This window comes from Plectropomus leopardus, chromosome 2 (genome assembly GCF_008729295.1).
Source record: "Plectropomus leopardus isolate mb chromosome 2, YSFRI_Pleo_2.0, whole genome shotgun sequence".
NCBI lineage: Eukaryota > Metazoa > Chordata > Actinopteri > Perciformes > Serranidae > Plectropomus > Plectropomus leopardus.
Genome location: NC_056464.1, coordinates 26,612,466 through 26,639,363, shown reverse-complemented (window position 1 = coordinate 26,639,363; position 26,898 = coordinate 26,612,466). Strand labels below are relative to the sequence as shown.

The following is a 26,898-nucleotide window of genomic DNA, read 5'->3' as shown; positions in this document are numbered from 1 at the left end:
TGAGACTTCGTAGCACATTTTGGACTCTTGCTCTGTTACTTAAGTTTGGTGCTCTTCTTGACACCAGCTCGAATACCAGACAGCTCTCCACTGTATCTCGTCTCCTCCCGACGAACCTCACGCACCTGGTAAATATTAACAACAGTGTCAATATTGATCTTGGGAACGTGTTTGATATATCAACAGATAGTCTTGATTCAAACTGATGAGCCTGCAGACAGTCCCAGGAAGCTTTAAACAGTGTAATAAAAATGGCTTTGTTGAGGTGATGAATACAAACCTGGCCCTTTCTGCGGATTGTGGCCCGTTTGTACTTCGCTCTGTGCTTGACTCTGGGATTACGGTCAATTTTCTTCCTCTTTGGTGTGAGCCCCTTGTTCTTGGCCATCTGTGGTATTCATATATACTTAGAATTAGAATAACTGTTCAGCAATAAATTGTTTAACATTGAATGCATGAATAGAATACATTGTGGAGTAGGGATGATCGATTATGGCAAAAATCACATTAATATTGGGGTAAATATTGGGATCACTATTATCTGACACAATTACTCCATGACTTTGGAAACACTTTGCATTATTCAACCAAAAAAAAGTCCAAAGTACAGAGAGGGATCAAAGGAGATCACGCAAGAGATGCAAGCTACAACCAGCCGTATTTATGCGCCTCCCGCGGCTGATTTTGACAGGGCTAGCTGTGCTCTGGTTAAGAATACAAGGCTTTTTATCACACTGCAGTGAAGTCGCGTATCCCACCTGCAATTTTGTAAAACATATTCTCGATGCCTGCTAAACAAATGACACGATATATAAAATTATGAGATTTTCAGAACCATTGGGGCTTTTCTCTGATGCAGCTCTCAAGTTTAGCTCTAGACTAGAGGTTCTCAACCTTTTTTGGGCCAGTGCCCCCCTATCCATTATCCAGGTTAATACCCCACATCATTAAAATGTAGGCTAATTGTCCTCCTTGAGTACAGTGTTGTGTCTGACATCATTACAAATCGTGTCAAATAGCAGATTTGATTAAACTGAGCTGCTGGGATATCATTATCATTTGTTTCTCAGAGAGTAAAAAAGCCATGAATATAAATTATATTTGCACACATCGGTTAGAAGTTTGACATTCCAACATAAATTAAGTCCAATAATTGATCACAAACAGCAGCCAATCGGAAAGCAGTAAGTTGGCAGTGATGACGCGGAGGCAGCGTTCTTATGAATTGTTCCGATGGAAATAACAAAGCAGCCTTCAAAGGAGCAGAATAAGTATCCTACACATATGACGTTGGGGGTCTCCCCGAGGAATGTGGCGCATCAAACACTTAATTTCCTGCATTCTGGGGAATTTTCATGCATCAATTTATGGTGGAAATGTTTTTGTTTTCTGTGATGGAGTGACAATTCAAAATATGAACATAAAACAAAATACAATGCACAAAGGCTTTATGGTAATCTGTATTACTTTCAAATATATATATATATTTGTATATATAGATTTCTATCTCAACTGACGTGTAGGCATGATTTACTTTTCAGTCTTCCTTTGTGTGGGGTTATAACCTCTTTTAATGTGCATGTTGGACCTCTTCATGTCAATGGCACATTAATTCATTACAATATATTAATAAATCTCTGGACTTAAGTTCATGAGAGTTTAAGCAACTTTTCTGTTCATATTCAGGACCTACTACACATTTAAAACTCATCCTACATATCTGAGATCTCTGAAAAGTTGCAAATAAGTCATAATATTTTGAACTAAAAAAAAAGTCACTCTAGTTTTCTGTGCACAATTAGTTTGTGCTCTGTTTTTTCCCTCCGACTGTCTGACACACAGAGCCCGTTTGGGACTCTGGGTGAGACGTTTAGAGACGCGGCTCTGTACTGCTCTTCATAGGAGGTGGAAAACCAAAACTACATCTAAAAAGCAGGGAGAGCTCATCGTGCATACAGCATCTAACAACACATGCACAGAAGTAGAAAAGCTTGTAAATAAGTAAACAAAAGCTGCACGCAATCCTCGTCTTCAGCAGGGAAAACATTTTTCAAAAAAAAAAAAAAGCTTTGATGATGGTGGTTAAAACAAGTCTAATCAGTGTGTGTCACGCGCACACGCCCTGTTTCAGCTCTCACTCTCTCATCACCGCCTGCCCTCTGTCATTCCCCTTTTTCCTCAAGTCTACACCAATCTCATAAACGGCCAGGATGAACTCCAAATGACAGAAATCTGTCGTAGCGACAGAGCACTTAAGTCCCTGATAAAACAAACATTTTAGTGTGTGAGTGGTTGTAACGCCGCACCTGGTAAGTGATTCCTCTCTTAGCATCTGGATCTTCCTCTTCCTCTTCATCCTCCTCCATCCTGCAACAAATTGAGAGTTTATCAGATCCCAAGTTGATTTTGTCCCAAGTTTCATTTTGAAAAATCAAATCATTCGTACTCTTCAGCTTCTGGCTCATTGCCCTTTCGCTTCAGTTTCGACCGCTTTTCCAACTCTTTGTAGAAACGCAGAGCTGCTTCCTCGTCCAGGTCAGAGTCAGAATCAGAGTCCTCCTCAACCTCGGGCACAGTTTCTCCAGAATCCTGCAAACAACATTCACTCGTCACTATTAAAGTTTCATATCAAACATCAGCACCAGATTCAAAGTGAGGTCTGAGGATGAAGAAAAAAATCTCACCTTTTCCTTTTTACCAGAGACTCTGGACTTCTTGCCTTCTGCTGATCTGCTGGTGGTCGTATCTTTCTCCTCACCAGTGAGCAGCTTGCGAAACTGAGGTGCAAGCCGAGCATCTACTGAACTCAGTTCATTGATGAGCTGCAGGCAGGGATTAAAGAGTCAGTAAGACAGGGCTGTAGCTAATTTGATGCCCAAGCCTAAATATTTAATGCTGCAACTGTGAACAGTAGAGGTAGTATCAAAAACAGCAGCACAAAATGGCTGTTCAAAAGAAAAGGACACACAGGGTGAAAACACATTCACTAATACTGTATTTCTAACTGGCAGCAGGTGTTAATAGGCTCATTCAAGATGAATTGCTCCTCGCCTGGAAAGTGGACAAAAGCAGGCAGCGGTGACAAAAAGCTGCAATCAAGTAGGACAGTTTTCAGCATTTCCAGCAGCCTTCGGTTAGTACAGGAAATCACAAAAACACTCAGATCCTGTTCCTGACTGAGGCAAACTATGATGTGTGATAGTGGGCTTTATAAAAAAGACAACATGTACTCAAAAACCTTCAAATGAGACAAATAAAATCAAAATCTCTGAAATTCAAAAAAAGTTAAATCTATCTTAAATGTATCAACATATAGTTGAGTCAACATTTAAACCATTCAGCTGAGAGCCAGGCGTTTCCCATCATGCCCTGGGTTTTGCAGTCGTTCGAGACTAACTGCAGCGCCCACTTGAGATTATTGTTGTTCACATTGACGTCAGAGGAAGTCGGGATGAAGTTGGGATGAAGTTGGACAGAAATCTAACGGGCGTACACTGTGCAGTGATCGTCGGTGATCGATTCTGTGCAGGACTGGATCATCTCGAACCAGTCTAACTTCAACACGTGGACTTACATTTCTGTAGGTGAGCAGTCTTTCGATCACTGGATGGTTGTGAACAGGGATCCGTTTTGCTTTTAGCACCAAGTAGAAACTGATGTTTGTGCAGTAACTGTAGCAAGAAAGAATCATCAGTCATTCAATGGACAACTGAGACGTGATTCTGCAACTTTTAATTATAACTGAATTACAACTCACTTGAGATACAGTTGCTGTTTTGTCTTGAGGTAGTCGGCACCCTTTGGAAAACAGGAGAAAATCATTCTGATTCACATTCTTGATTGCTACAAATACTATTATTGGTTTTTTTTTACTCCCAAACACATATCCACACTACAAGCTTAAATATAGCACTAAACATCACATTTCCCACCTGTTTATTTATTAAACTGTAGTAATTAAAGTAAAATATTTTAAAAAATCGTACCACTGTGGTAGATTTAAATGTGTGTACTCAGCTCCAGGTTGAGCAGCTTATGGGAACCAACATTTCAGCTTTGATTTTAAACAGGTTGAACAGGTTGATGTGTTATACAATACAATTTTGCTGAGTCGCTGTTGCTCTAAAGTCCTATTTGCATGGGACGAGTATTAAGGTGATCTCAAGTAAATAGAAATTGTCCCCCCATGTCTGCATTTCATGCAGCACATCTGCGCAGGATAAGTCTGTATTTTCCTAAAAATTGCTTACATTACATCATTGTGTGAAATGTGGTCAGTAATGTGTGACAGAGTTTTCACTTGACAAATTATAACCATGACAGATTTACATGGGATTAAGATCACAGACGACCTCCACAATCATTTCAGTTAGTAGATGTCTGCAGGTAACAGTTACTAAGACTGACCACAGGTTCATCATAACGAGCTATCTGTTTTACGCTTTTTCACATTTTCATTTAATACACTGCTGGTCTAAAATATCGACTATAGCTGCTTTAACACTAAAAGTCTGCAGATAAATTCAGAGTTATAAATTAGCCACATGCGCTCACCTTTCCTGGTGGGATCTTTCCGTCCTTGACCATCTGTGCGAGGGGCCGCAGCTCATCCTTCAGTTCATTGAGCTGCACACACACCACAGAGAAAAAAAAACATTCACATCCATGACATGTTGTGCTAACTAAGTGATTATCTTTGGGCTTATTAAATCTTACATGTGTTTTACATGTGTTTTGGTTAACACGTTTCGTTTACCTTTGTCTTGAAATCCTGAATAAGTTCAAGCAGCTCCGGTGATTCCTTTTTCAGAAGTTTCATTTTTTCTTTCTGGGACATCTGTTTCAGGTCTTTCACGATCCTCTCCTCTTTTCGCACAGTCTTGTTCTCATCCTTCTCTTCCACAGCAAATTCCTACATTTAGACATAAAACGACTAAAATAAACATCTCTAACATCACATGTATACAAACTGCAGGAGAGATTTAAAATAATTTAATACCTGCAAAAAGTTTAAATCATAATCCTCCTCGCTCAGATTTGCAGCTAAACGATTTTGGATATTTTTAGCTTCTTCTTCCTCCTCTTGTTCTTCAGCTTCCAGCTCATCTTGTGATTTCCCCTCTTTAATGACACAATTAAAATGTTGCAGAAGCCGACATTAACCACACAGACAACAAAACTATCATGAACTGCCTGAATAATTCTGCTGGAGATAAAAGATGCTCACTGGCGGTCACATAGTCGGAGTCGTAGAACATCTTCTTCTTGTTGCCCCAGGCCATTTCATTAGGAAGATCTGAGGAAGACAGCACATTACAGTTACATGGGCTAATGTGACATTAAGCGAAATCTTGGACGTAAACAGATGATTTTATGTTTACCTTCTTCTTTTTTCCCTTCTAGATCACTCTCCATGTCTGTCCCCTCATCTTCCTCCTCCTCCTCCTCCTCCTCCTGCTGCTCCTCCTCCTCCTCTGAATCATCCAGGGCCATCACTTCTTCCTGAGAAATTCATCCAAGCTTTAATTTTTTCCTGAGCCACAATAATTTTCTAAAGTTAGATCCAAACAAACACAAGAGCGGTCACCTCATCATCTAGCTCCTCCTCGTCGCTCTCCATTTGAACACCGCTGGCGAGAAGTTTCTATGGCAAAGAGACCCCAGGAAAAACAAGGTAAAAATGAGGATAAAAACTGCATCATACAGTAACAAGAGAACTACTGTTGAGGTCAACTTACTGCGATCTTCTGATCATGAAATTCATCGATTTTGTCCTTTGTGTACTGTGACGATTTCTGAAAGGGAAAAAACGAGACGTGTTGAAAGTAACATAGCAGAGTTGATGTGGTGGCATTTTGTCGAAGGCTGAGAGCAGTTTTTGGTTGTATGAGGCTAGATATCATCAGATAGCAACATTACAATAAAGTGTCAGTTTTAGAGAAAAGTGTCACTAATTTCTAAACTTGTTTAGTGTTTAAGAGACTCCTGAGGTGAAAGTGGACTCATCCGATCACGAGCTGTGCATGCGCTTACTGAGTGGCCTCAGACAATTAGTGCCTTTCTGGAAATTACCGAGCAGGTGAAGGAACCCGGGAGGAGAAGAGGAAAGCAGGAAAGATGCAGCAAAAAAGTGGATTCGTGTGTGACTCTGAGAAAGTAGGCGCATGTTTTACATGCCGTTGTGTTCAATGTGCAGTATATTTCTTTTGCTCTCAGTATGTTAAACCTCTGTTATTAGATGTTCTCCCTGGGCTTCCCTCTTGTGCAATGTTGTAATGAAATAAACACATTTTAAACACTTTTCTGTCATAAAATTCTTATAAACGGAAGCATACTGTAAGTATCGACAGCACACATACATGCTTTACTGGGCTTTCTGTCAAACAACAGAAGTTCGGGCAGACAGACAACGCTGTAGCAGCAGTGACAGATCTTCTGCTGAGTCCTCTTACCTTATCAGGGACAAGCATGTCCTTGTAGGCTTCAGGATCATCTTCATCATATCGCTCTGTTTTCTTTGGCCTCTGTATCTTCACATTTCTGAGCAATTTAAAAAAAAAGGAGACAGAGTTGAGTGTGTGCCATATCATATCATCGATGATGATACCAGTATAATTTTTAGGATAAAAAAAAAGTTCATATCGTGATAAGGGCAATATTTTGTGTGTGCAGGGGGTCTGATGGACAGCACTGAGAGACAAACACCACAGCAAGAAGAGTGGAGGAGAGATAGCAGCTAATACAGGTCCAGGTGGAGAAAACAACTCACTCATTCATATATATATTTATATACAGTACCAGTAAAAAGTTTGGACACACCGTTTCATCCAATGGTTTTTCTTTATTTTTATTTTATGCATTGTAAATTAATACTTACAATATAAAAACTACGAAAGAACACGTGGGAATATGCAGTAACAAGAAAGTGTCAAACAAACCAGAATCAGTTTTATATTTTAGATTTTTCAAAGTAGCCACCTTTTGCTTTTATGACCGCTTTGCACACTTCTGGCATTCTCTCAAATCAGACACATACATACATACATATATATGTCTGCATATGTACTACTGATCGATTTTACTTTGTTGTGTAATATTTAGATTTAACACACAATCTAAATCTCACTCTGTGTTAATCATTTCCAATCAGTTTTTACTGATTATCTAAAGGCAAACTACATTTTTGTTGACATAACTATAACACTTATTTTGGTGCAATTGTATGTTCTTAAAAATCATTTATAAAATATTCTTATTATTTTTAGTCAAGAGTACAGCTATCCCAAAAATATTCTGAGATATAGCTGTGTTGAAGTGTGTTCGCCCATCAAGTACTGCAGTTTCCCCCTGTTAATGCGCAGTGCCCCTGTGCTTAGGTTTGGGAGGGGCACGGGTGCATGTGAGTTTTTATTTATAAAAAACATATATGGTTATTTAAAAAACAATAACAATAAAATAAAAAGGGTTTGGTCCACATGTTCAGGAGGGGCAGAGGAAGGATTGGTTAACGTAGTTTCTATGGTTTACAGTTGTCTGGGTGCATTAATCAAAGTTGTAGTGCTAAAATTGCAGTTTAAATAATATATAATATAGCATATAATACAAAATATCTAAAATTAATATTTCACACAAAAAGGGGGAGTGGGGCAAATAGAAGACGAAAAATTAAAAATATAAGAAAATATTTTTATTTAAAAAAATAGATGAGACAAATAAAATATTAATGATATAAAATAGAATTATGTAAGTGCTACAAGTAAAATCAAGTGCTAAAATAATTAAAACACACCAAAGCACACTTTGGTTTGGAATAAAACGTGAAGTGATAAGATAAGATCATCCTCTATGAGTCCCACAACGAGGAAATGTGCATTGTTACAGCAGCAAATGGATATCAAAGCAAAGTATGTTCGAGAGCAAAAGAACAATATAAAAAGTAAAAAACAAAAAATAAAAACTAGAAATAGAGCAAAAAATAAAAATACAAAAAAAGACGCAAAACTCAAGAGTTAAACGATACACATACATACATATATACACTAATTGCACATGATAAGCGCTAAACGTATCAAACCATAAAAAAAAAAAGGTCAGGGAAACACATACCGACGGGGACACAGACTTCGACATCGTAATTATTATATTATTTTACGGTCCTGTAAATATGTTTTCACCTCTGCAGCATTCAGAGGATGTCTGTATATCTTTAAAGGTCCTGCAGGTCCTGGTGGGAACCCTGAGGGTCCTGGTTTAGTGCTGACAACTTAAAGGACTTTAAAAAGCTCAATGGTGCCATAACACGTCCCCCCCTAACTGTTAATGACCACAAGAAAACAGTGCATGCAGGTGTTGGGGTTTATGAAAACATCAAAAACGTGCAGTGCTGTCAGCTAACTTTAGCCAGACTCACCTTTTCGCTCGAACCATGGTGGAAAATTATTCAACCTGTTTGCTTCACGTTAGCAAACAACACAGGACGCTACAACGAAAACGAAAATAAGACGTTTCAGTGCCAGTGGTTATATCTGGAGATTAAAAGAAACGCAAACTGTGAAAGTCCAGTTGCGTTCAGTTGAAATGAAACGTTTTGGTCTGTGGTACCACGTGCTTCCGGGATTTCTTCTTCTTCTGTGGTTTTGATGGTGGTCTGCAAAGCGGTGTGGAGGTGCATACCGCCTCCTGCTGTACTGGAGTGTGTAAGATCATTTTTATTTCGCCGTGTTTGATATGTTTATAGGTTAAAATCAAACAAGTTATATGCAAATACCGATACAAAGGAATTAGCAGAGAAGGAGAGAGAAAGCCTCAAAGGGCCCCTACCTAAATAAATAAATAAAAACAAATCCCTCTGTAAAAAAATACGATTATAAAATAGATTTTTTTAAAAAGACTTATCTTTAAAAAAAAAAAAAAGGACCCCTGTGTGATGAAAAATTGACCTCTGTTGGGGAAGATAAAGATTTATATCCTTCTGGATCTCAAAGCCTACCCATTACATGAAAAATATTTATTTCATTTCATTTATTTATTTGCACCATTAACAACAGTAACATAAAAGATGTTGAAAAGACAGGGTGCCAGAGCAGTTAGAAACCCAAATGGGCTTATAGAAATACCTTACCAAAGGCAATACAATAATACAATGCTTGTAATAAAATTACAAGTAATACAATAAATTACAATACTTTGATGCAGGCAATGTACAGTGGGGTCAACAAAAAAAACACAAAAAGATCAAAACAAATTATAATTATCAGTGTGTGTGTGTGTGTGTGTGTGTGTGTGTGTGTGTGCGTGCATAGTCAGACTGAGGGTTACAATATACTAATGAAGGCTATTAGGGTGCTTGATTCATCAGGCTGCCTGTTAGTTCACACCTGAAGTTGTTAAGAGATGATGATATTTTGGAAATATGCAGGCAGACACTCCACAGCAAGGAGCCTCTGTAAGTGAATGACAATTGGCTATGTACGATACGGCAAAAAGGGGGATAAAAAGGATCAGAATACCTGGTGTGATGAGAATGGATTTCTGAATTCACCTTAAAAAGTCATTGGAAGATTTGTGTGGCAAATCTGGACAGTAAGTATATTTGTAAATGAAAATGCAAGTTTGGAGCATGCTGAAGTTGTGAATGGGGCAGATGGAGCCAAGTGATTGGAAGAGGTGGCAAACCCATTCCCCACCACATTCCCATTGTTTGTTTCCCATCTCCAGCAATCCCTGCCTAAGCTGTGCCGTATGAGTTTGATAAAAGGGTAAGGTTGTACCACACTCCCCTCTACTTCCCCCATCTGTCTCTCACACATATATATTTCACAAATACTGAGGTCTTAATTACAAGCAGCCTTTTAAATCCTGCATATCATTTTAAAGAGACACTGAAAACTTCAATAAATTCAATAAATATGTATATTTATTCAATTTTTAAATCTCTATTTTTATGCTCCATTGTACACCAGTTTCCTGGCCAAGATTTTTATTACAGACTACATTTCTAAATAAGGAATTATCTTGCTGTGGTATAATTGCTGTATTTATTCATTTATGAGTAACTATGCACTTCTCAGCTTACAAAGTGTGACTTAAAAAGCTGTGAGCCTCAAAGGTACCAATATGTGCTTTTAAAATAACTCACTTTTAAATTGAAAAAGTTTAAATTGCATCTCAACTCCCCAATATCCAAGAAAAAAATAACAGGACAGTCAAGATGAAGATCCCTGACTGACACATTGTTGGCTTTGTTCTGCGAAAAAAAGTGTGTTTTAATCAGAAATTTCCCCCAGTTTAGAGTATATACTGTGTATATACACTGAACTAAAATTTAAATGAAGGACAAGACCTCTGTGTCTTCACTGTTAGCTACAGGTATGCTGTTTCTCTCTACATTGGACTTTTTATGACTTATCAGCACATGCACATTATTTTTGTCTGAAATCACATGTCACATATAATTCCTAATTTTGTTTTCATGATATACAGTGTAATGTTGCCATCTCCTTTTACTCTGTCATGTGCCAGTATTTAACAGAAATGTTAAACATTCATTAATGTAGATGTTAACCTTCTTACTGGTTAACTACCGCAACTTTGTCACTGTGTGAAAGCCATATACAGTGGTTAAAACAGCTGATACTCATCATTATGAGCACAATTACAATTAAATGTATTTATTTAACCATGCAAGGTAAAGCAGTGCATCAAATAAACTATATATATACAGTGCAACACCATAGGCAAATTCAGTGGGACATCACATCAACGGATAATGCTGCTATACATATTAATAATGATTTCATTTTCAGAGTCACAGACCGTTTTTGGCTGAGTTAATTACCACTACAGAGGTCGTAACTATCGGCTTCTGGCAGCTGCCTTCCTTGGTGACAGGAGACTACAGAACATATTAAGGCTCCTCATGTATTTTCTTCCTTGCTCATCATTCCTGTTTTTCCTCCCTCTCCGCCAGTGACCTCCTCCAGTCCATACTGAATACATAACTGGAGCTGCGCGGCCTCTCTCTGGGCACAAAGTTTTTTGGAGTTCTGTACAATAAAGGTTTCAACCCGTCGTTCCTCTTCTTCATCAGATTAAGAGCAGGAGTCATATTATCTGGGTCGAAGCACTGCAGAGTACACAGGAGATTTACAGCAACAGCGGACATTAAAATCATAATGTGCTTTTGAGGTAATGGCACTTTATTTGAGCATTTAGACCACCTACATTTAATGACTCCTCGTTGCTTAGGCCATTTTGCTTCATTTTCCACCATTTGATGTTTTTCCTTTTTTTCTCTTTTTTAAAAAAAAATATTGAGAGTTTTTTTGCTGTGTTTTTCTTTTCAATTTTCTATCATTTGTTTTTTGGTAGTTTTTTTCTGAATTTTCTGTCTTTATATATGAATTTGAGCTTATAGTAACATTACAATGCAGACTTCTACTTGTACCAGAGTATTTTCACAGAGACATATCAGTACTTCAGTAAAGGATCTACATACTTCTTCTACTGCTGTATGTATGTGCATTATTATGTATTTCATTATCTGTGTGGATGTATTTATAGATTGTATATGTGAATATGTGATTGTATTTGTTTAGAGGATTTCGATAACATGCCATTGGTTAGTCTGGTTTGGAGGCGAAGGGGAACTCTTGCCTCATATGATCACCATATATTTAATTCTAAACTATGTATTTTGTGTGTTGTGTGCATTATTTGTCTCAATAATATTAAATAAATAAACTACACTGACTTCCATTGTTTTGCAGGTAGAGGTGGGTATCTGAACACCAAACTGCTTGAGTCTGCTTGACTTGATAACAGAGGTAAGTGAGCTAATTTGTTTGTTGGGGATATTTTATTATTGGGGTACTTTTACTTGAGTAAACAATAAGATTGCTTCTTCTACCTTATTGAGTTCAAGCATAAAATATCTGTAAACTTATTTTTAGTAAAAGGTATCTTTTCCCATCACTCATACACCACAAGCACATAGAAACACAATGAATCCACACACTTACACTGGCCTTAAGCCTCGGCACCCGCGCTCTGTCATCATCTGCGTTGTGGACGCTCAGGTCCATCATGGATCGGCTCATTTCTGACACAGCGGCATTTGATCCTTTCTTGAGCAGACCTGAAGTGCTCTGCTGAGGCTGAATCTTCTTCATAATGTCACTCAGAGAGCTGAAGCTCTCAGTCTGCGGCAGCCTCAGGATGATAGGTTTCTGTGAGCAGAGAAATAAACCTCAGTTTTCTCAACTCACAGGAGCACAAGGTTAACTCGAGTGTTTTGACAGAAAAGGCCAGTTACTCACTCTAGAAGATGGTGTGTTCTCCACTTTGGAGCTAATTTCCTTTATGTTGCTCTCTTCTTCCAAAATTGCCTCTGTCCTTGAGTGCTCTCTTCTCTTAGAAGAGGAAAGTATGATCATGTTGTGTGCTGGCTCTCTTGCTTTATCATCAAGTCTTGTCATTTTGTCATCTAAATTGTTGCTCATCTCAGTAGACAGCTGCCTGGAAATGGCTTTATTTATTATGTGTTCCACCCTGCAGGAGAAAAAAAACCCTTTTTTTTTGGATATGAAATTTCAATAATAATTTATTCAGTGTAATTCCTGTTGTATCTTTTTACCTTTTCATTCTTTCAGGAGTTGTCGGGTCTGTTGGCGGGGGCTGTGTGCTGCTATGAAAATAATCAAGATCCCAAAGAAAGGTTTGCAGAAAAAGTTAGCATTAAAAAACAAAAGCTGATACTCTCACTCAGAATAATGTCAGAATTGGCTGTAACAAGACTCACTTGTAAGTTGTTGATTCATCTGGCACATTGTTTGTCACAGGAGAGATGTTTTCATAAACCCTGTCACATACACACAAAAACATCAATAAAGTCACGCAAAAAGCACAAGATTTGAAGAAAAGTTAGCATTAAAAGACAAAAGCTGATACTCTTACTCAGGATAATGACAAGATTGGCTGTAACAAGACTCACTTGAAAGTTGTTGATTTATCTGGCACATTGTTTGTCACTGGAGAGATGTTTTCATAAACCCTGTCACACACAAAAAGATCAATAAAGGCATGCAAAAAGCACAAAGTATTAAGACCATGCTGTCTTCTAGGGAATCACTCAAAGAATGTTAAGAAAATACAGAAAACAGAAAATGTGTTTCAATATGTTGGTGTAAGTTTCTATAACAGAAAATTATTGAAAAAAAAAAGCAAAATATCGGCGTAATCGTGGCATTATGAATTTAAATTTGTATACACTTTTAATAATAAATGTAATAAATAAAGGTTCCAAAGGGGACTCCCTTGAAAAAGAGATTTTGAATCTCAATGAAAGTATTCCTGGTTCCATAAATAAATAAAATACTATAACATACAATCTTGTGTCTTTTTTATGAGTACCGATGGGTACTTTGCACTTTGCATTTGGTTCTAATTTGGGACTGAGCTTGGATTCCCAAACCTGCTGCACAGTGTGTAACAGTGTAAAACTCCCAGCAGTGATTTCAAGACATCTCCACCCCCTAAAAATAGAATCTTGAACCAAGACTGTTGCGGGTTGCACTGGACCTTGAAAACCCTCATGAAGCCTAACATTGATGGATGTGGTCCCTCTGACCCCTGACCTCATAAACTATTGGAATAGGAGAGAGATCTATGTGTAATGTCGTAATTTACTATTTATACAACACCCCTCAGTGGGTTCTTGTTAGCACCTTTGGAAGGTGGAGAGGTTCCAGGTGAAGATGGTTCTGCATGGACCCATTTAACCAAAGAAGAGTTCTTTTGTATAACTTCTCATTGGGAACTTGGTGTGAATTTTCTCAAATGGTTCTAGGTGTAACCCTTTATGTTGAGTTCATAGTAGAACCCCCTGAAAGGGTTCCAGATGGAACCTTATAAAGAGTTCTAACAGAATCAGAAAAGGGTTCTCCTGTCAGGACAAGTCGAAGAATGCTTTATGGTTTTAGTAAGCACTATTATTCCTACGAGTGCACTGTAAGCTTGGTCCACTAAGATTGCTTAAGTCAAGATGATCTATGTACCTTTTCTTATCCACAAATTGGTGTCCATTGTAAGTAAATCCGTCCTTAACGAGGGTGCTTTTTTCAAACAGCATATTGTTCTGTAGCGGCATTTTCTCTGCCATGATTTCTTCGTGTTGATCAAGAGGACAGTCTGGGAGGCTGTTGATTCTCTGGACAACCCCCATGGCTTCCCAGTCTAGGAGCGCATCAGTAGGTGGGGACGGAGGGTTGATAATCTCAGGCTCCAAATGGTGATATTTTTGAAACCTGAGATCCGAATGGTCTTTCAGCTGATGAGTAACATCTACATTGTTTCCTGCAGCCCTCCATATGTCTGGGACGGGAAGCGAAGCTGCAAAAAGGATCCTGAACTCTCTATCGAATGAGTCAACAACTGGGCCACGTAGAACAGTGATCAGTTGTCGGTGCAGGTGGGCGTCCGTCCATGTGAAGCTGCAGAGTGCAAAGACAGCATGTTACATCACTTTCAAGTGTGTGTGTGTGTGTGTGTGTGTGTGTGATACAAATAAAAGGAATGAGTTAAAGTAATACTTTACTCACAAAATGATCATTTGTATATGGTTTGCTCGCCCCGTGCTATCTTGAATTTAGGAAACAAAAACGTTTGGGGGGGGGACGACACATTAATGTGGAGACACACTATTGGACAGGTGAACACGCTTTCATACAACACCAGATGGCACCGGGCGTGTCCACATGCAACATGCATGGGCGTAGTCACTTGAGAATGCGTCCAGACAGAACGGTCATTTGCATGAAACTCTGAAAGACAGCGTCAGGTAATAACACTGCTGGTAACCACATAATATAAGGAGTGCGAGTACGCTTATGGGCCATGTGGGTGGGGAGGTGGAAGGGTCCGACTAACAAATGGCTGTGCAGGAGTCCAGGGGTTGTTCCTGTGTTGATGTTTTGTTTTTTCTACACCTTACCATGGGCCTCTTTTGCCTAAAGCCAACCATCCATGACTTTATTGCCTAATCCTAACTATCGTGACATCCGTGTTGGTTGCCAAACATAAGGATCATTCATCCCACTTTGTTGACATTGCGGTAACAGCATTCTGGAGCGTTAACAGCTGACGCAAAAGGACATTTAAAGCATCATAAGTAGAAGTGGAAGGTCACTGACAGAGCGGCACCATGTGAAGAGCCTGGATGAGAACGTGTTGGTATAATCCAAGTCTCATTTATGCAGTCGTATGTTCAGTACTTCCCAAACACACCGCCCTTTCTGACAGGAAGCTGAACTTAAAGAGGAACTTATCAGTGCTCTCCTCAAAGACAGACTCCATTGACAAAACTTGTAATTTAACATCACTGAACACGGGAGCTGCTGCTCTACCCCTGTCTCTATCAGTTGGTTTGTTTAGTTATTGTGTGACTTTGGTGAAGGTTAGTTCAGATTCAGCAAAGTTATAAAATAGCACAAACTACCAATCGAAGCAGTGGTAGACCAGCAGCTTCGGTGTTTAGCGAGGTAAAATTACTACTGAGCATACGACTGGATAAATAAGATTTAGATAATATTGCATGAGTTGTGAGGGAGTTTGTAAATGGATATTTTGCAGTGGTTTTGCTGTTGTTGAACACGGTCCCCTCTGACTTTAATTCATCAAGAACTGTCTCTACTACAACTATTTTTGGATTCTTCGTTCACTGGAGGCATACAAGTAAAACAAAGTTTTCTATACAAATTCAAACACAGGGCGAGTAACTGACGTATAAAAGGTCATTTGGGGGTGAAGTATTCCTTTAAAAGACACAAATGATCACCTGTAGCTGCCATGAATCACTGTCTCTAAATCCACGAGAAGGAACTTGTCTTTCATTTCCCCGACGACCATTCGTCCTGTCCTCGAACAGAAGGTTTTCCCTCCAAGAACACGGACCTGCATATTCTGCCAAACCACAAGCTTAAGTTGAAACTTGAGACTGAACTACATTAAAACTTGGTGTTTATGTGTCATGAAATGTGATGAACTGTGTATCATACACAAGGCTTGTCTGTAGGCTAAACAAGAGTCTACAGTCATACTAGGGGCTCTGTGAGGCAGCAGAGCATTGCTCAAAATGCTAACATGCTCATGTTTAGCGGGTAAAATTTTTAACCATTGTTACCATCTTAGTTTAGCATTGCTAGTCAGCACTAAACACAAAGTACAAATGAGGCTGATGGAAGTGTCATTTGATAGTTTTGCAGGTATGCTAGATTATCATAAACATATGTCTCAGTCAGTTTTTCCACATTCAGTCAGTCTACAACTCATTGCCACTGCATGTGTATTTTTTTTTATACATTTCCAATCCTGTGTAGTAATGCTAGCATCAGCAGCACACCAAACTAAGGTGGAAGCTTCTGTGGAAACAGGTTAAGTTATCCCCTGCCTTACAAACTATTTACAGAGACCTTAGCGAGAGGGCTCCACCAATGTTGTTTTAAGATTGAAGTCTGATGCAGCGGGTGCGTTCTGAATTGCATACTTCTTTTTACTTTCAGTAAGTACTACGGCTACTCTTACAAAGAACACAATGCTGCATGCAGTATTCACATAATCGAGACATACTACTTCTTAATAACACTGCGCTCTGAACTTTAAACTTCTTGCTCATATATCTGTTACCATGGAGATCAAACAAAACATAATTTACTGAGCTCACCAGAGACAGATTTCAAACCTGAGAGCTCTGCTGTTGTTGCTTTTAACTTTAAAGATTGTGAATTCTAATATTTTATATTCACAACAGTAAAATTAGCCTCCATATGCATTTCTCTATCACTATTTTGATTTTTTGGCATTGTTGGTAATCTGTATGATTATTTTGTTCATTTAAGCAGTTAAGATTCCTATTATTACTCTGCCACTGGTCATCAGTCACTTTAATGCGCTGTTGTCTGCCATCTCCAGACAGCTGTCAACTGTCAACAATCTGTCATCTGTTTGAAACTCAGTCGATGTGACGTATGGGGTCAGAATAGCGAGAAAAACATGCTGGCCTGCATACTGAAAAACCCCACCTGAACATCCTGGTATTTTTGGCATACTGCATTTGACTTACTATCTATTGAGATATATAAATCTTGTTATGGTATACTAAAAATTGTAAGTATTGAAACATATTTTATTTTGTTCACTGCTGATTGGCAATATTTTGCACTATCTTCAATATCTGTAAGATTTTTCAGTCTGGACGGACGTGGTGGACTGACCAACCAACACTGCCTTCCTTAGAGCCTCACCCCTATCAAGGGTAATACAATGTGCATCAGATTGTGACAGCCACGGCATACCAGCACAATTAATATTATAAAATTAATAGAATTAGTCCTTTCCCCAATTATAGACAAAATTTTAATTTCTGTTCAGTCAGTTTGATTTACTACATGCATTGTCCCCAACATCATTCATAACATTTCATCACTTGAAAGAAACACAGACAACGCTGAATGCTGTGCAACCAGTTTAACTAAGCATTGTTACATTCCTAAGATAAGCATACCAAAGTAAAAGGACGCTTGCAGTATCTGAGATACCTCTCCAGAGTACATATGCTGCGTGTCAAGTTTTAATTAACACTCTGAGATGTAACTTCTGCTTGAAAGAATCCCATAAAACAAGACTGGTGGTGCTTGATTTTGGCAAAATAAAATCTCAGGTTCTTTCATTGCCATGATAAACATACAAAAGTGGATGGCTGCTAGGCGTGTGCTGATGTGCAAGAGGTGACTCACCGGATGCCTGAGCCTGTTGAGCGTGAAGCTCTCTTGAATGGACCTTTGATTCAGGATGACGTAGACAGGGACACCCCGAGAGGCAGCATTGTGTAAATCGCCAATTATTGCACCATCTGTCAATCTGTCTGTCACAATAGCAATTACCTGCGTAAGACACAACATGTCACTTAGCTTGTGATTGGCAGAATCATTTAGAAAGTGGCATACACAAAAATGGAACCCCTTATTTCCTCCTTATTTTTCCCTCATTACGAAAACGTAATCATGCTATTTAGCTAGATGCAACAATGGAATGTGGAATGACATACTTGAACAAATATTACAAGCAAAATGTAGTAAAGTAAAATATGTACCTTTCAGGGTGTTATCTTTTACTGATGATAACCTTTAGGGCAGTTTTTATGTTGTAGCAGGTGCAGATTGCATCATGTCTGAATACTCTGTATGCCATCGAAGAGTTTAAACTGAAGCTGTGCATTATGTTTTTGAGTTTTCACAATATTTTTCAAGTCAAATTTGAAATTAAAGTCAACAAATAGACACAGTGGACAAAAAAGTACAATATTTCTCTCTATCGCAAAAATGTTTAAAGTTCCAGGGTGCAGGATTTAGGGGCACCTATTGGCAGAAATAGTATATAATAATTATGACTATGTTTTAATTAGTGTATAATCACCTGAAAATAAAAAATATTTTTGTTTCCTTAGAATGAGCCATTAATATCTACATACGAAGTGGGTCCTCGACTAAGGAGTCCGTCATGTTGTTACCATTGTAGCCCCAAATGGCTAAACAAAGCACTGGCTTTGAAAAGGACCATTCATGTTTTTGCGTCGACCACCACAGTTCCATAGCAAGCCCATCAGCGGCATTCATGTTTTTATGTTACTATAGCTCTCATACACGCTTGACACATGGAAGAAGTGTCAGTTCTGCAACCACTAAATGCCACTAAATCCTAAACACTAGACCTTTAAATATTCAACTAAAACATAATTAGTCCTGATATTCTCCACTTTTACCCATATGAAAATATTAATGTAAATATTAATATTAATGTTAACGCATTATTTGCAATGCAATTGAGGTCTGTACAGCACACATTGTTTTTTTTTTTTAATTAATCACGTTAATCACCAGCCAACATTCCCATCTTCAAGAAACTGTACCGGGCTGAGTTTTAAAGTTATGGTGATTATACTGGTATAATATTAAACAAGAGGACATAAGGAATCCAGTTGTACCAATTACGTCATGTTAGCTTCTCAGTACATTTTGGCGATGGAAAAAGGACATGGTCATTTCACAGGATCCCTTGACCTCTCACCTCAAGATATCTGAATAAAAATGAATTCTATAGGTACACATGAGTCTCGCCTTTACAGACATGCCCACTTTATGCTAGTCCCATGCAGTTTTTTGTGGTCATTTGATTCCTAATCTAGACAATCTAGTAAGAATTGCTACATCTTATCAATATGGACTTCAAAACTGTTTTATGATGCAAAATAATGGAATTGAAAATGTATGATTAAAAATGCGATTAATCCCAATTAACTAATAACTGCGATTAATTGGGATTTAAAACTTTATCATTTCATAGCTCTTGAAAAAATGTTATGTGTTCATTTGTAAAAATCAAATCCCTGTCATATTTGCATACTTGGCTAGCCTTTTGCAGGTGATGCCTAATGATCTGTCTGACAGGAGGTTCTCCCTCTGCAGGCGGACTGGTGTGGACTGTGACGCTTCCCTTTGGGACCCAGGGGCTTTTTTCAGGCCAGCCCAGCTCCAGGTCGGGGGCTGGTGTGTCTGAGAAGGAAGGGAAGTAGGTGGAACAGAAGTCGTCCGTGTCTGAGCTGCCTCCCTCTCCATTCTCCTGCCTCTGCACCTGTAGCGGGTTGAAACGGTAGTCCTGGGCCCAGCTGGTTATCTGGCCGACCTCCTCAGAGGACAGGAAGCAGCCAGAGCGCTCTGTGCCGATGGAGCTGTAGAAGGCCTCTGGTCCTGCGTTTAGGAGTCTCTCCACTGCTTGCCGCTCCTTCTCACAGTAGAGGAACTCTGGGGAGGACTCGTTCACCGGCAGGAACACTGCATTCTCATCGAGGCTCTGCTCCTGAGAGTTTGACATGGTGTGTCTTTGGGAATAAGTGCTACCTATCAAAGTTACTGACTCCTGCTGTGTGACAAGACTATCCCAGGTCGGCTCATGTCCCCTTTTAATCTAGTTGAAGGTATTTCATTCATTCCTCTGGCAAAAAAGTCACAATAGTTCCATGTTGGCAAGAGCTGCCCAGATATCTAAAAGTCTCTTCGGGGTTCACAAGTTTATTCTGCAGCAGCCTTTTTCTCCACCTCAGGTTGATGTGAGAAAAACAGTCAATAAGTAAAAGTGATCGGTGAGTGGAAAAATCAGTTTGAACACACAAAAATCAATACAAAGTTAAACTCACCTCCCGGGCAGCATGTCAATATTCCTCAGACTCTGGTAGTGCTCATAAAATATCAGGAGCTGCGGCTCCTCGTGTGTTCCCTCCCCTGCATGCCATCTTAACCCTTACACTCCTCCTTAACAACGCTGTTGTCAGATTCCAGAGATTCTGTGCAGCTGACAGATTGATTAGCTGCTCAGACACACACTTACAATCCCGCTGACAATCCCTCTGATCTTCACAGCTGCAGAATTTAAATCAAATCATAGTATTTGTTATTCTAGTTCCTGCGTATACACTTCCTAAACACGTGTCAGGTGTGTGGCAAATAATACTGCCATGTGTACTTTATCTAAGAGGCTGCTATTTACCTCACGGTTTCCTTTTTGGACCTGCCCAGCCTGACAGGTAGGTTTGTCAGCAACATGTAACACCGTATCTGACTTTTAAAGGTGTCAGGTGCATTCACAGTAATTCCTTTTTTATTTCTGTTGAAATACTTCAGGCAAAAAAAGTGTTTGTGACTCCTGATATGACGCAAGTCTGACTGGCCAGTTTGTTATCAGTTTATTATTCTTTTTCTATTCTGTGGAGAACAGCGCAAGAATGCTTTAACAAAGTAAACAATGAGTGTCTTAAACGAACAGTGATTAGAAGACAAAGACGGCACACCCTTTTGCAAACACGGTGTTATGTCAGAGGATTGCACCTGCACTGTGTTACAGAAAAAACACTTCATACAAAACAAAACAGGACTTACACAGATTTATCCCTTTAAATACAGGAATACTCTTTAGTAAAGCTCACCACAACATTCAATATTTTGATTTTTTATTAAGTAAACAAAAATATATACAAAAAAAAATCATACAATAAGCACAACTTTACGCATTTATTAGCCAATATTTCGATGTCCTTCATGTTACACATTAATGTGAGCATTGTATCTTACAGCACGACTCAGTTTTAGTTTTCTTGATCTGGTTTTGAGTGGCAACGTGTTTCACACAGAGATGCCACCATGATGACATAATATCTCACATACCATGCATAATGGTGGGTGGATCCTGAGACAGAAAAATGCAGAATTGTTTATCAGAATTCAAAGAGGTATTTCCTTCTCAGTGGTCTTATTTCCTTTGTTAATTGAAAAATGATTAAAGTGTGTGAAGAGTATCACACTCTTAAGAGGTTTTCTATCCTCTCTGGTTTTGGCTCACTGCTTCTTGCGCAGGTGGACGTACAGGACTCCACTGACCAGGAGGAGAGGGACACACAGCCACGCCATGATGAAACAGTAGCCAAAGCGTCCTTTGCTCAGATCTCTGGAGTCACTTAAGATCTCCTTTCTGTGGAAGGTGAAGATGAGGCAAGCTGCAAAGGCTGTGAAACCTGCAAGTGTAACACATTAAAGTTTGAGTTCAAATCACAGTCATACATTTTCATACTAAGTATATATTTGACTACACATCACGATCACCAGTGGTGAAATGTAACAAAATAATAATACTTCATAAAAGTACTTAAGAATTTTTGGGGGAGGTTTCCACTTTCACTTACTCCAATACATTTCCTGTAACCTTTCGTTACTTCATTACAACAAATTAAAATTGGTAGGTGTAGTAAATCAGTGGTCCTAGCTTAGTCAGATATAGATTTATCACCGAAGGGCAAGTGCAAAGAAGTGCTCTCAAAGTCGCAGTTATGTTCTGATTTCAAATCAAGCCAAGGCTGCAGGTCAGATCAGGTGGTTTACTCATAAAAAGAAATATACTTCATAATACTCAGAATTCTGCTCACTTTTTATTAACAGCATGTTTTGTGCTTTTACATTAAATACTATATACTAATATATTTGATATGATAAAATTACTTTTGATAATTAAATGCAGCAAATATCAGATTCTTTGAGACTTTTACTCATGTTATATCCTAATATGTGACTAACCTTCACCAAGATCATTATCTATCTGTACTTTGACTCATGTGTGGCTTTCAGGTACTTCATCCACCACTGATAATTACTGAGAATGCCTGTTTAAATTTTACACAAAATAAAAAAATGATAAAATATCTGTTTCAAGAGGATAATAGTGGCATTGTTCTGCTTTTTTCTTCTGGTTAACCAATGTCACAAAAGACCCATTAGTTAGTTTCTCACTTCCTTCTGACTTCCCTAAATGGTCTGCGGCCTCAAGCCCACTGGTTCCTCTTGAAGATGTAAATATGAAAAAAGTGGAACACAAATATATAGCTTCATTTGTTTTAACCAGATGGGCACTATTGGCTGTAGCAAATGGTTGAGTTGAAGAGTTGTTTCATGAAACAGGTATCAGGCACAGATGATGCACTTTTTACAAGTATCATTCGTGTAAAATGCGTCAGAATCATTTGCAATGAAGGAAAATCCTTATTAGCTGTGTTAACCCCTGTGATCAAAAATGATCAGGGGCTTGATTCTGAGTTTGTCCGATAGTTTTCTAAGAAAAAGCAAATATAGCAACTGCTGACAAACCCATATCAATTTAAGGTTTTAATAACAGCCTCAGCTTGGCCTGGGTAAGGTTTGGTTTAAACTCTGGTTTAACAGATACAGACACAGATACAGATCACAGCGTAGTCTCTATGAATAAGATTTCAAAGTATAGTTGTCATGAATATCTTTGAAGACATACATATTATGAGGGCCATAGAGAAAGACATTAGCACCTGCAAATGCCTGACAAAGTCCTGTGAAGTAGAAAAGTCCTCCTTTGGACATGGTGAGCAGCTGACCCAGAAAAACCAGGAAGGAGATGGAAGAGAAGACCACAGCGAGGATCATGAGGGCCTGGACAGACTGTAGCCAGTCTGAGGGAGCAGGTCAGAGAATGAGTGGAAGACAATGACAGTACAAAATGAAAAGCTTCAGGCAGAATATGTTTATTCAATCATGCAGAAATTCACACAGACCAATATTTAGAACATTTACCACTTTCATTGGTAGCAGCACACAGCCAGGTCTTTGTGGCATTATCATGGAAGCAGTTATACCAGAGGTCTGTGATTTCTAAATCATCCCAAACCCACCAAGACTGCAGAAAGACAGGAAGAAACAGCACAGGTGCTCAAAACCATCAGATAACATGTTAATCTGCAACATTTTTGTGTTTGGTTTTATTTCTGTCATACAGGGATTAAAAATGGCATACTAGTAGAAGAACAAGATAAGTAAAGCAGAGGTGGACGAAGAATTCAGATCCTTAACTTAAGTAAAAGTACTTATACCACACTGTAAAAATACTTTGCTCAAAAGTTTAAGCCTTTATTAGATAGGAAAGTGTGACTGAAATATATATATTCAGGAAAAAGAACTTAAAGTTAAAACTTAAAAAAAAAAAAAAAAAAAAAAAAAAAGGAAAAGGAGAACCCCCCTCCCCAAAAAAGAAAAAAAAAAATCAAAAATTATTTTAAATGAAAAAAAACCCTGAAAAAACTCAAATTTATTTAATAGAATTTTACCCCCCCCCCCCCCCCCCCCCCCCCCCAAAAAAAAAAAAAATACAAGATACTAGTACCAAAATACTAGTACCTCGAATTTATACTGAAGTGTAGTACTCGAGTAAATCTACTTAGTTACATTCCACCACTGAAGACATATCTTACCTTCTCCAGGGTGGCGGTGAGGAGCATGGCCAAGGTGACCAGGTGCAGCACAACGAGAAATATGAGCAGGAGGACCATGTCTGCTTGGAGATGAGGGAGAAATCTGGTATCCTGTGCACAAACAACACCGTGATGTTATTTTGATCATAGGATGGTGTCTGAAAAATCCATTAGAGTTAACATTGGTGGCTCCACATAGAAACCAACAGCTCTGCAGTCAAAGAAACATTTTGTCATCAACTCATCACTGTTCCTTTCATCTTTACAAAATGGTCAGGAGATTTCTGAGGTCAGTGGCCTGAGACAGTGGAGTCTCTGTCTGCCTCTTCAGGAAATTCTGTGCACTTTCATCATGCAACTCACTGACAATCTCTGCCCATTTATCAGACCACCAGCATGCCAAACAGACAGGCAGCGGGGGTTTCTCTCTGTCTCCAGAGCCTGTCCAGTCTCTGAGGAGCACATCAGAACATCAGCTCCCTGTGACCGCTGTAAACAAGCATGTAGTCCGAAATCCTTTTCCACAAACAGTCCGACATACTGCTTTGTAGGAATCTGGGTACAATCCTTATACGTAGAGTATAAAGGATGCACAATGACAATGTTTACATGCACGCTATTATTCTACAATTAATCTCAATATTACAATATCCTGAATTTGATAGGAGTCAAATGGCATTTTCTGTTTGAATATTCCTTCCCACAGCCTGTTTGGATACAGGAGCACCCACATCAGGGCCTTTAGCTGCTAAAAAGGTTTTTTCCACAGGCAATGGGACTCACTTAAACTCCCAGGATATGTCCTGCCCTCCCTCATCCATCCTAATCTAGGGACTCAGTCATGCACATGTAGTGCCATTAGTGGACAAAAAAACAAAACATTATTCACTCTATGGGCAATTAAAGGGGCCCTTCATGTCTCTGCAACAATGCATTTCATCGATTTTAATTATGGATGCTTAGAGCTTTATTACAATTTTTATTGCACTTATCTATGATTTAAATCTATATATCTTTATTCTGATATTTATTACTGACTTGTACTGACTTGCGCTGTTTTTTGGTTTTTTTTGTTTTAAGGGAAACATTATTATTATTAGATTAGATTTTCATTCAACAGCTCAGTAGGAATAATGTCTTTTTCAGAATAAAAGCAAAAACAGTTTTTGCATGTAAACAGTCACAATGTCAATATACTTGAGGTTCAATATGAAAAACCTACAAACTAATTCCCCTTGATTTCTGTCCTTTTGAAACACATTCCCCAATGATTCACACTGAAGAAAGCTGTGATAAAAATGCATTTAGATCAACTGAATCTGATGGATGACTAACTGATCTGACTCACTTTTTTCCAGCAGAGACATTTTTCAGGACACAAAAAGGGGAAATCACATTATTAAGTAAGACTTTTTGGTTTCAGTTCCCCTGGATAACTATTTAATAAAATAAACCACAACAGAATGTGCCACTGTAGCCTAGTTACGTGTTGTGCAAACTGCATAAACATGATGATAGTTTTTATTCTACATTACATATGACCAAGTTAATTAAATGCATTTTGTTTTTCTGAAAGAAAGTTGTCTAAGATATCAAAACTGTGCATTTGTTTCTGTGGCAGGAAAAAAGAGACTGCTAGCTGTTTCAAAAAACACTGAATCCCTTTTTCAAATACAAGTCCTGGCTGTAGACTTTCCCTTTTCCCTAAATGACCTTTCCTAAACTGTACAGTACACACTTAGACTTTTAGGAGTGGGTCGGCTATTCTTTGCCTTGCACATGTTTGTCTTTCCCACCCAGCTCTGCCCATAGTGGTGACTGCTGCTAGATTGAGGACAACACAGAGAGGCATGTGTTTGATTGCATACATCTGGTTTACATAAAATTTTGAGGAAATCAGCATGGACAGAACAAAAGAAATTGAAAACACTTTGGAAAAACAGAAAAGCATCCTCATAAGTGTTTAAATAATGTAATTTAGGGCTCTTTTGTTAGCTGTGACTCATTGTCATACTAAGATATATGTGAAAATCCAGGATTTAATCCAGCATAACCAAGATGAAGTTCTTACCCTTCAGCTTCAGTGGCTGTCTGTCCCCTTCAGTGATCGTCTTTGAATTTTTTTCCCCCACTTGTTGTTGTCCTCCCTCTGTACTTTTTGTCCTCATAGGCGTTTCAGCTCCCAAACTTTGAGAGAAGGGTGCAGAAGAGGAATGTGGAGTCAGATATAGGAGGAGTTCTCAACACCCATTTCCTTAAAGTTTCCCTGCCCTCCCCCTCAAAACTGTGGTTTGGACCAGCTCAACACCAAAAATAACATTCCTGTAGACCTGCATAAAAACGCGGCATTTCCTTAAAAGCTGCAGACATCCAATTTGCTTTGAAATTTGGAAGATGAAGTAATGTATGTCGTTATTGAGACTCAGACCAAAAGACAATTACAGTAAAAGAGTTGAAACATACTTTACTCCAACAGTGCTAAATGTGTGGGCTGGCAATGGTTAATTTTTTATTATTAAAGCCACACTTTTGTGCCAGTGCTGCACATGAACTCATGCTGTTCATTCAGCAGTGCAGCTTGGCATGGAGACCACCACAATATTTCTCGAGAGAGGAGATTGAAAGGCAGGAAGTAAGGGTTGATTACTGCCCACTTTTGACTGTAAATGTGCCGGAAGTCTCAGACCACCCAAGACACAACACACAGTGTTTAAACCTAAATTTAATCCCTGGGCAAAATATCAATTTGCATGGATATTCTGTTTCATTAAATTACACTGATTACGATAAAAAAATAAACATAATTATTCAATTAGGGAAGGAAATGTGTCTCACAGATCAAAGAACTACAGTGTTTTACAACAAAAACAAATACATATCACAAATCATAAACATGCCACATTACCGTAATGTCGTGGCTCCATTCCAGCTGGTGGCCGTTATTGCAGGTCTCTCTCCTCCGTTTTCAGTCTGCGTCTTCAACTATCCAAAAAAAATGAAATTGCCCAAAGATACTCTTAAAAGAAAAT

General features: G+C 38.7%; 3 protein-coding genes across 4 annotated transcripts; all 3 read right to left on the bottom strand.

The window, feature by feature from the left end:
- Positions 1-35: 35 nt before the first annotated feature.
- On the bottom strand, positions 36-8,610 carry utp3 (UTP3 small subunit processome component). Its single transcript, XM_042508627.1, has 16 exons — positions 8,411-8,610; positions 6,453-6,540; positions 5,739-5,795; positions 5,588-5,644; positions 5,382-5,502; positions 5,228-5,296; positions 5,000-5,121; positions 4,757-4,912; positions 4,555-4,626; positions 3,758-3,798; positions 3,575-3,671; positions 2,685-2,822; positions 2,447-2,589; positions 2,307-2,367; positions 281-388; positions 36-125 (listed from the first exon to the last, which is right to left on the bottom strand). The coding sequence occupies exons 1-16, from the start codon at positions 8,425-8,427 to the stop codon at positions 36-38; spliced, it is 1,437 nt and encodes a 478-aa protein (XP_042364561.1). The 5' UTR covers positions 8,428-8,610.
- A 638-nt stretch (positions 8,611-9,248) lies between these two features.
- On the bottom strand, positions 9,249-20,544 carry fam83e (family with sequence similarity 83 member E). Of its 2 annotated transcripts, none has more exons than XM_042497887.1 (11): positions 20,246-20,544; positions 19,456-20,147; positions 17,790-17,936; positions 15,833-15,957; positions 14,055-14,489; positions 12,992-13,051; positions 12,800-12,859; positions 12,635-12,685; positions 12,318-12,549; positions 12,021-12,227; positions 9,249-11,125 (listed from the first exon to the last, which is right to left on the bottom strand). In XM_042497887.1, the coding sequence occupies exons 2-11, from the start codon at positions 19,921-19,923 to the stop codon at positions 10,940-10,942; spliced, it is 1,971 nt and encodes a 656-aa protein (XP_042353821.1). In that variant the 5' UTR covers positions 19,924-20,147; positions 20,246-20,544; the 3' UTR covers positions 9,249-10,939. The 2 variants fall into 2 exon arrangements, with proteins under 2 accessions (XP_042353821.1, XP_042353829.1); XM_042497895.1 differs by having other exon boundaries at positions 12,635-12,682.
- Positions 20,545-21,067: 523 nt separating this feature from the next.
- On the bottom strand, positions 21,068-26,066 carry emp3a (epithelial membrane protein 3a). Its single transcript, XM_042499270.1, has 5 exons — positions 25,941-26,066; positions 23,870-23,980; positions 23,196-23,298; positions 22,934-23,074; positions 21,068-21,616 (listed from the first exon to the last, which is right to left on the bottom strand). The coding sequence occupies exons 2-5, from the start codon at positions 23,945-23,947 to the stop codon at positions 21,441-21,443; spliced, it is 498 nt and encodes a 165-aa protein (XP_042355204.1). The 5' UTR covers positions 23,948-23,980; positions 25,941-26,066; the 3' UTR covers positions 21,068-21,440.
- Between the last annotated feature and the right edge of the window lie 832 nt (positions 26,067-26,898).

Coding starts and splice junctions, on each gene's coding strand:
- utp3 (XM_042508627.1), bottom strand. Junction 4,913..4,999: donor ATGATTTAAACTTTTTGCAG/GTATTAAATTAT, acceptor GTCTAAATGTAG/GAATTTGCTGTGGAAGAGAA. Junction 2,823..3,574: donor GACTGCTCACCTACAGAAAT/GTAAGTCCACGT, acceptor CCCTGCCTGCAG/CTCATCAATGAACTGAGTTC.
- emp3a (XM_042499270.1), bottom strand. CDS start 23,947: ATGGTCCTCCTGCTCATATTTCTCGTTGTGCTGCACCTGGTCACCTTG. Junction 23,299..23,869: donor TCACCGCCACCCTGGAGAAG/GTAAGATATGTC, acceptor GTCTTTCTGCAG/TCTTGGTGGGTTTGGGATGA. Junction 23,075..23,195: donor TGCTGCTACCAATGAAAGTG/GTAAATGTTCTA, acceptor CTGCTCCCTCAG/ACTGGCTACAGTCTGTCCAG.
- fam83e (XM_042497887.1), bottom strand. CDS start 19,923: ATGTCAAACTCTCAGGAGCAGAGCCTCGATGAGAATGCAGTGTTCCTG. Junction 12,860..12,991: donor GATAAATCAACAACTTTCAA/GTGAGTCTTGTT, acceptor TGTATGTGACAG/GGTTTATGAAAACATCTCTC. Junction 12,686..12,799: donor GATGAATCAACAACTTACAA/GTGAGTCTTGTT, acceptor TTATTTTCATAG/CAGCACACAGCCCCCGCCAA.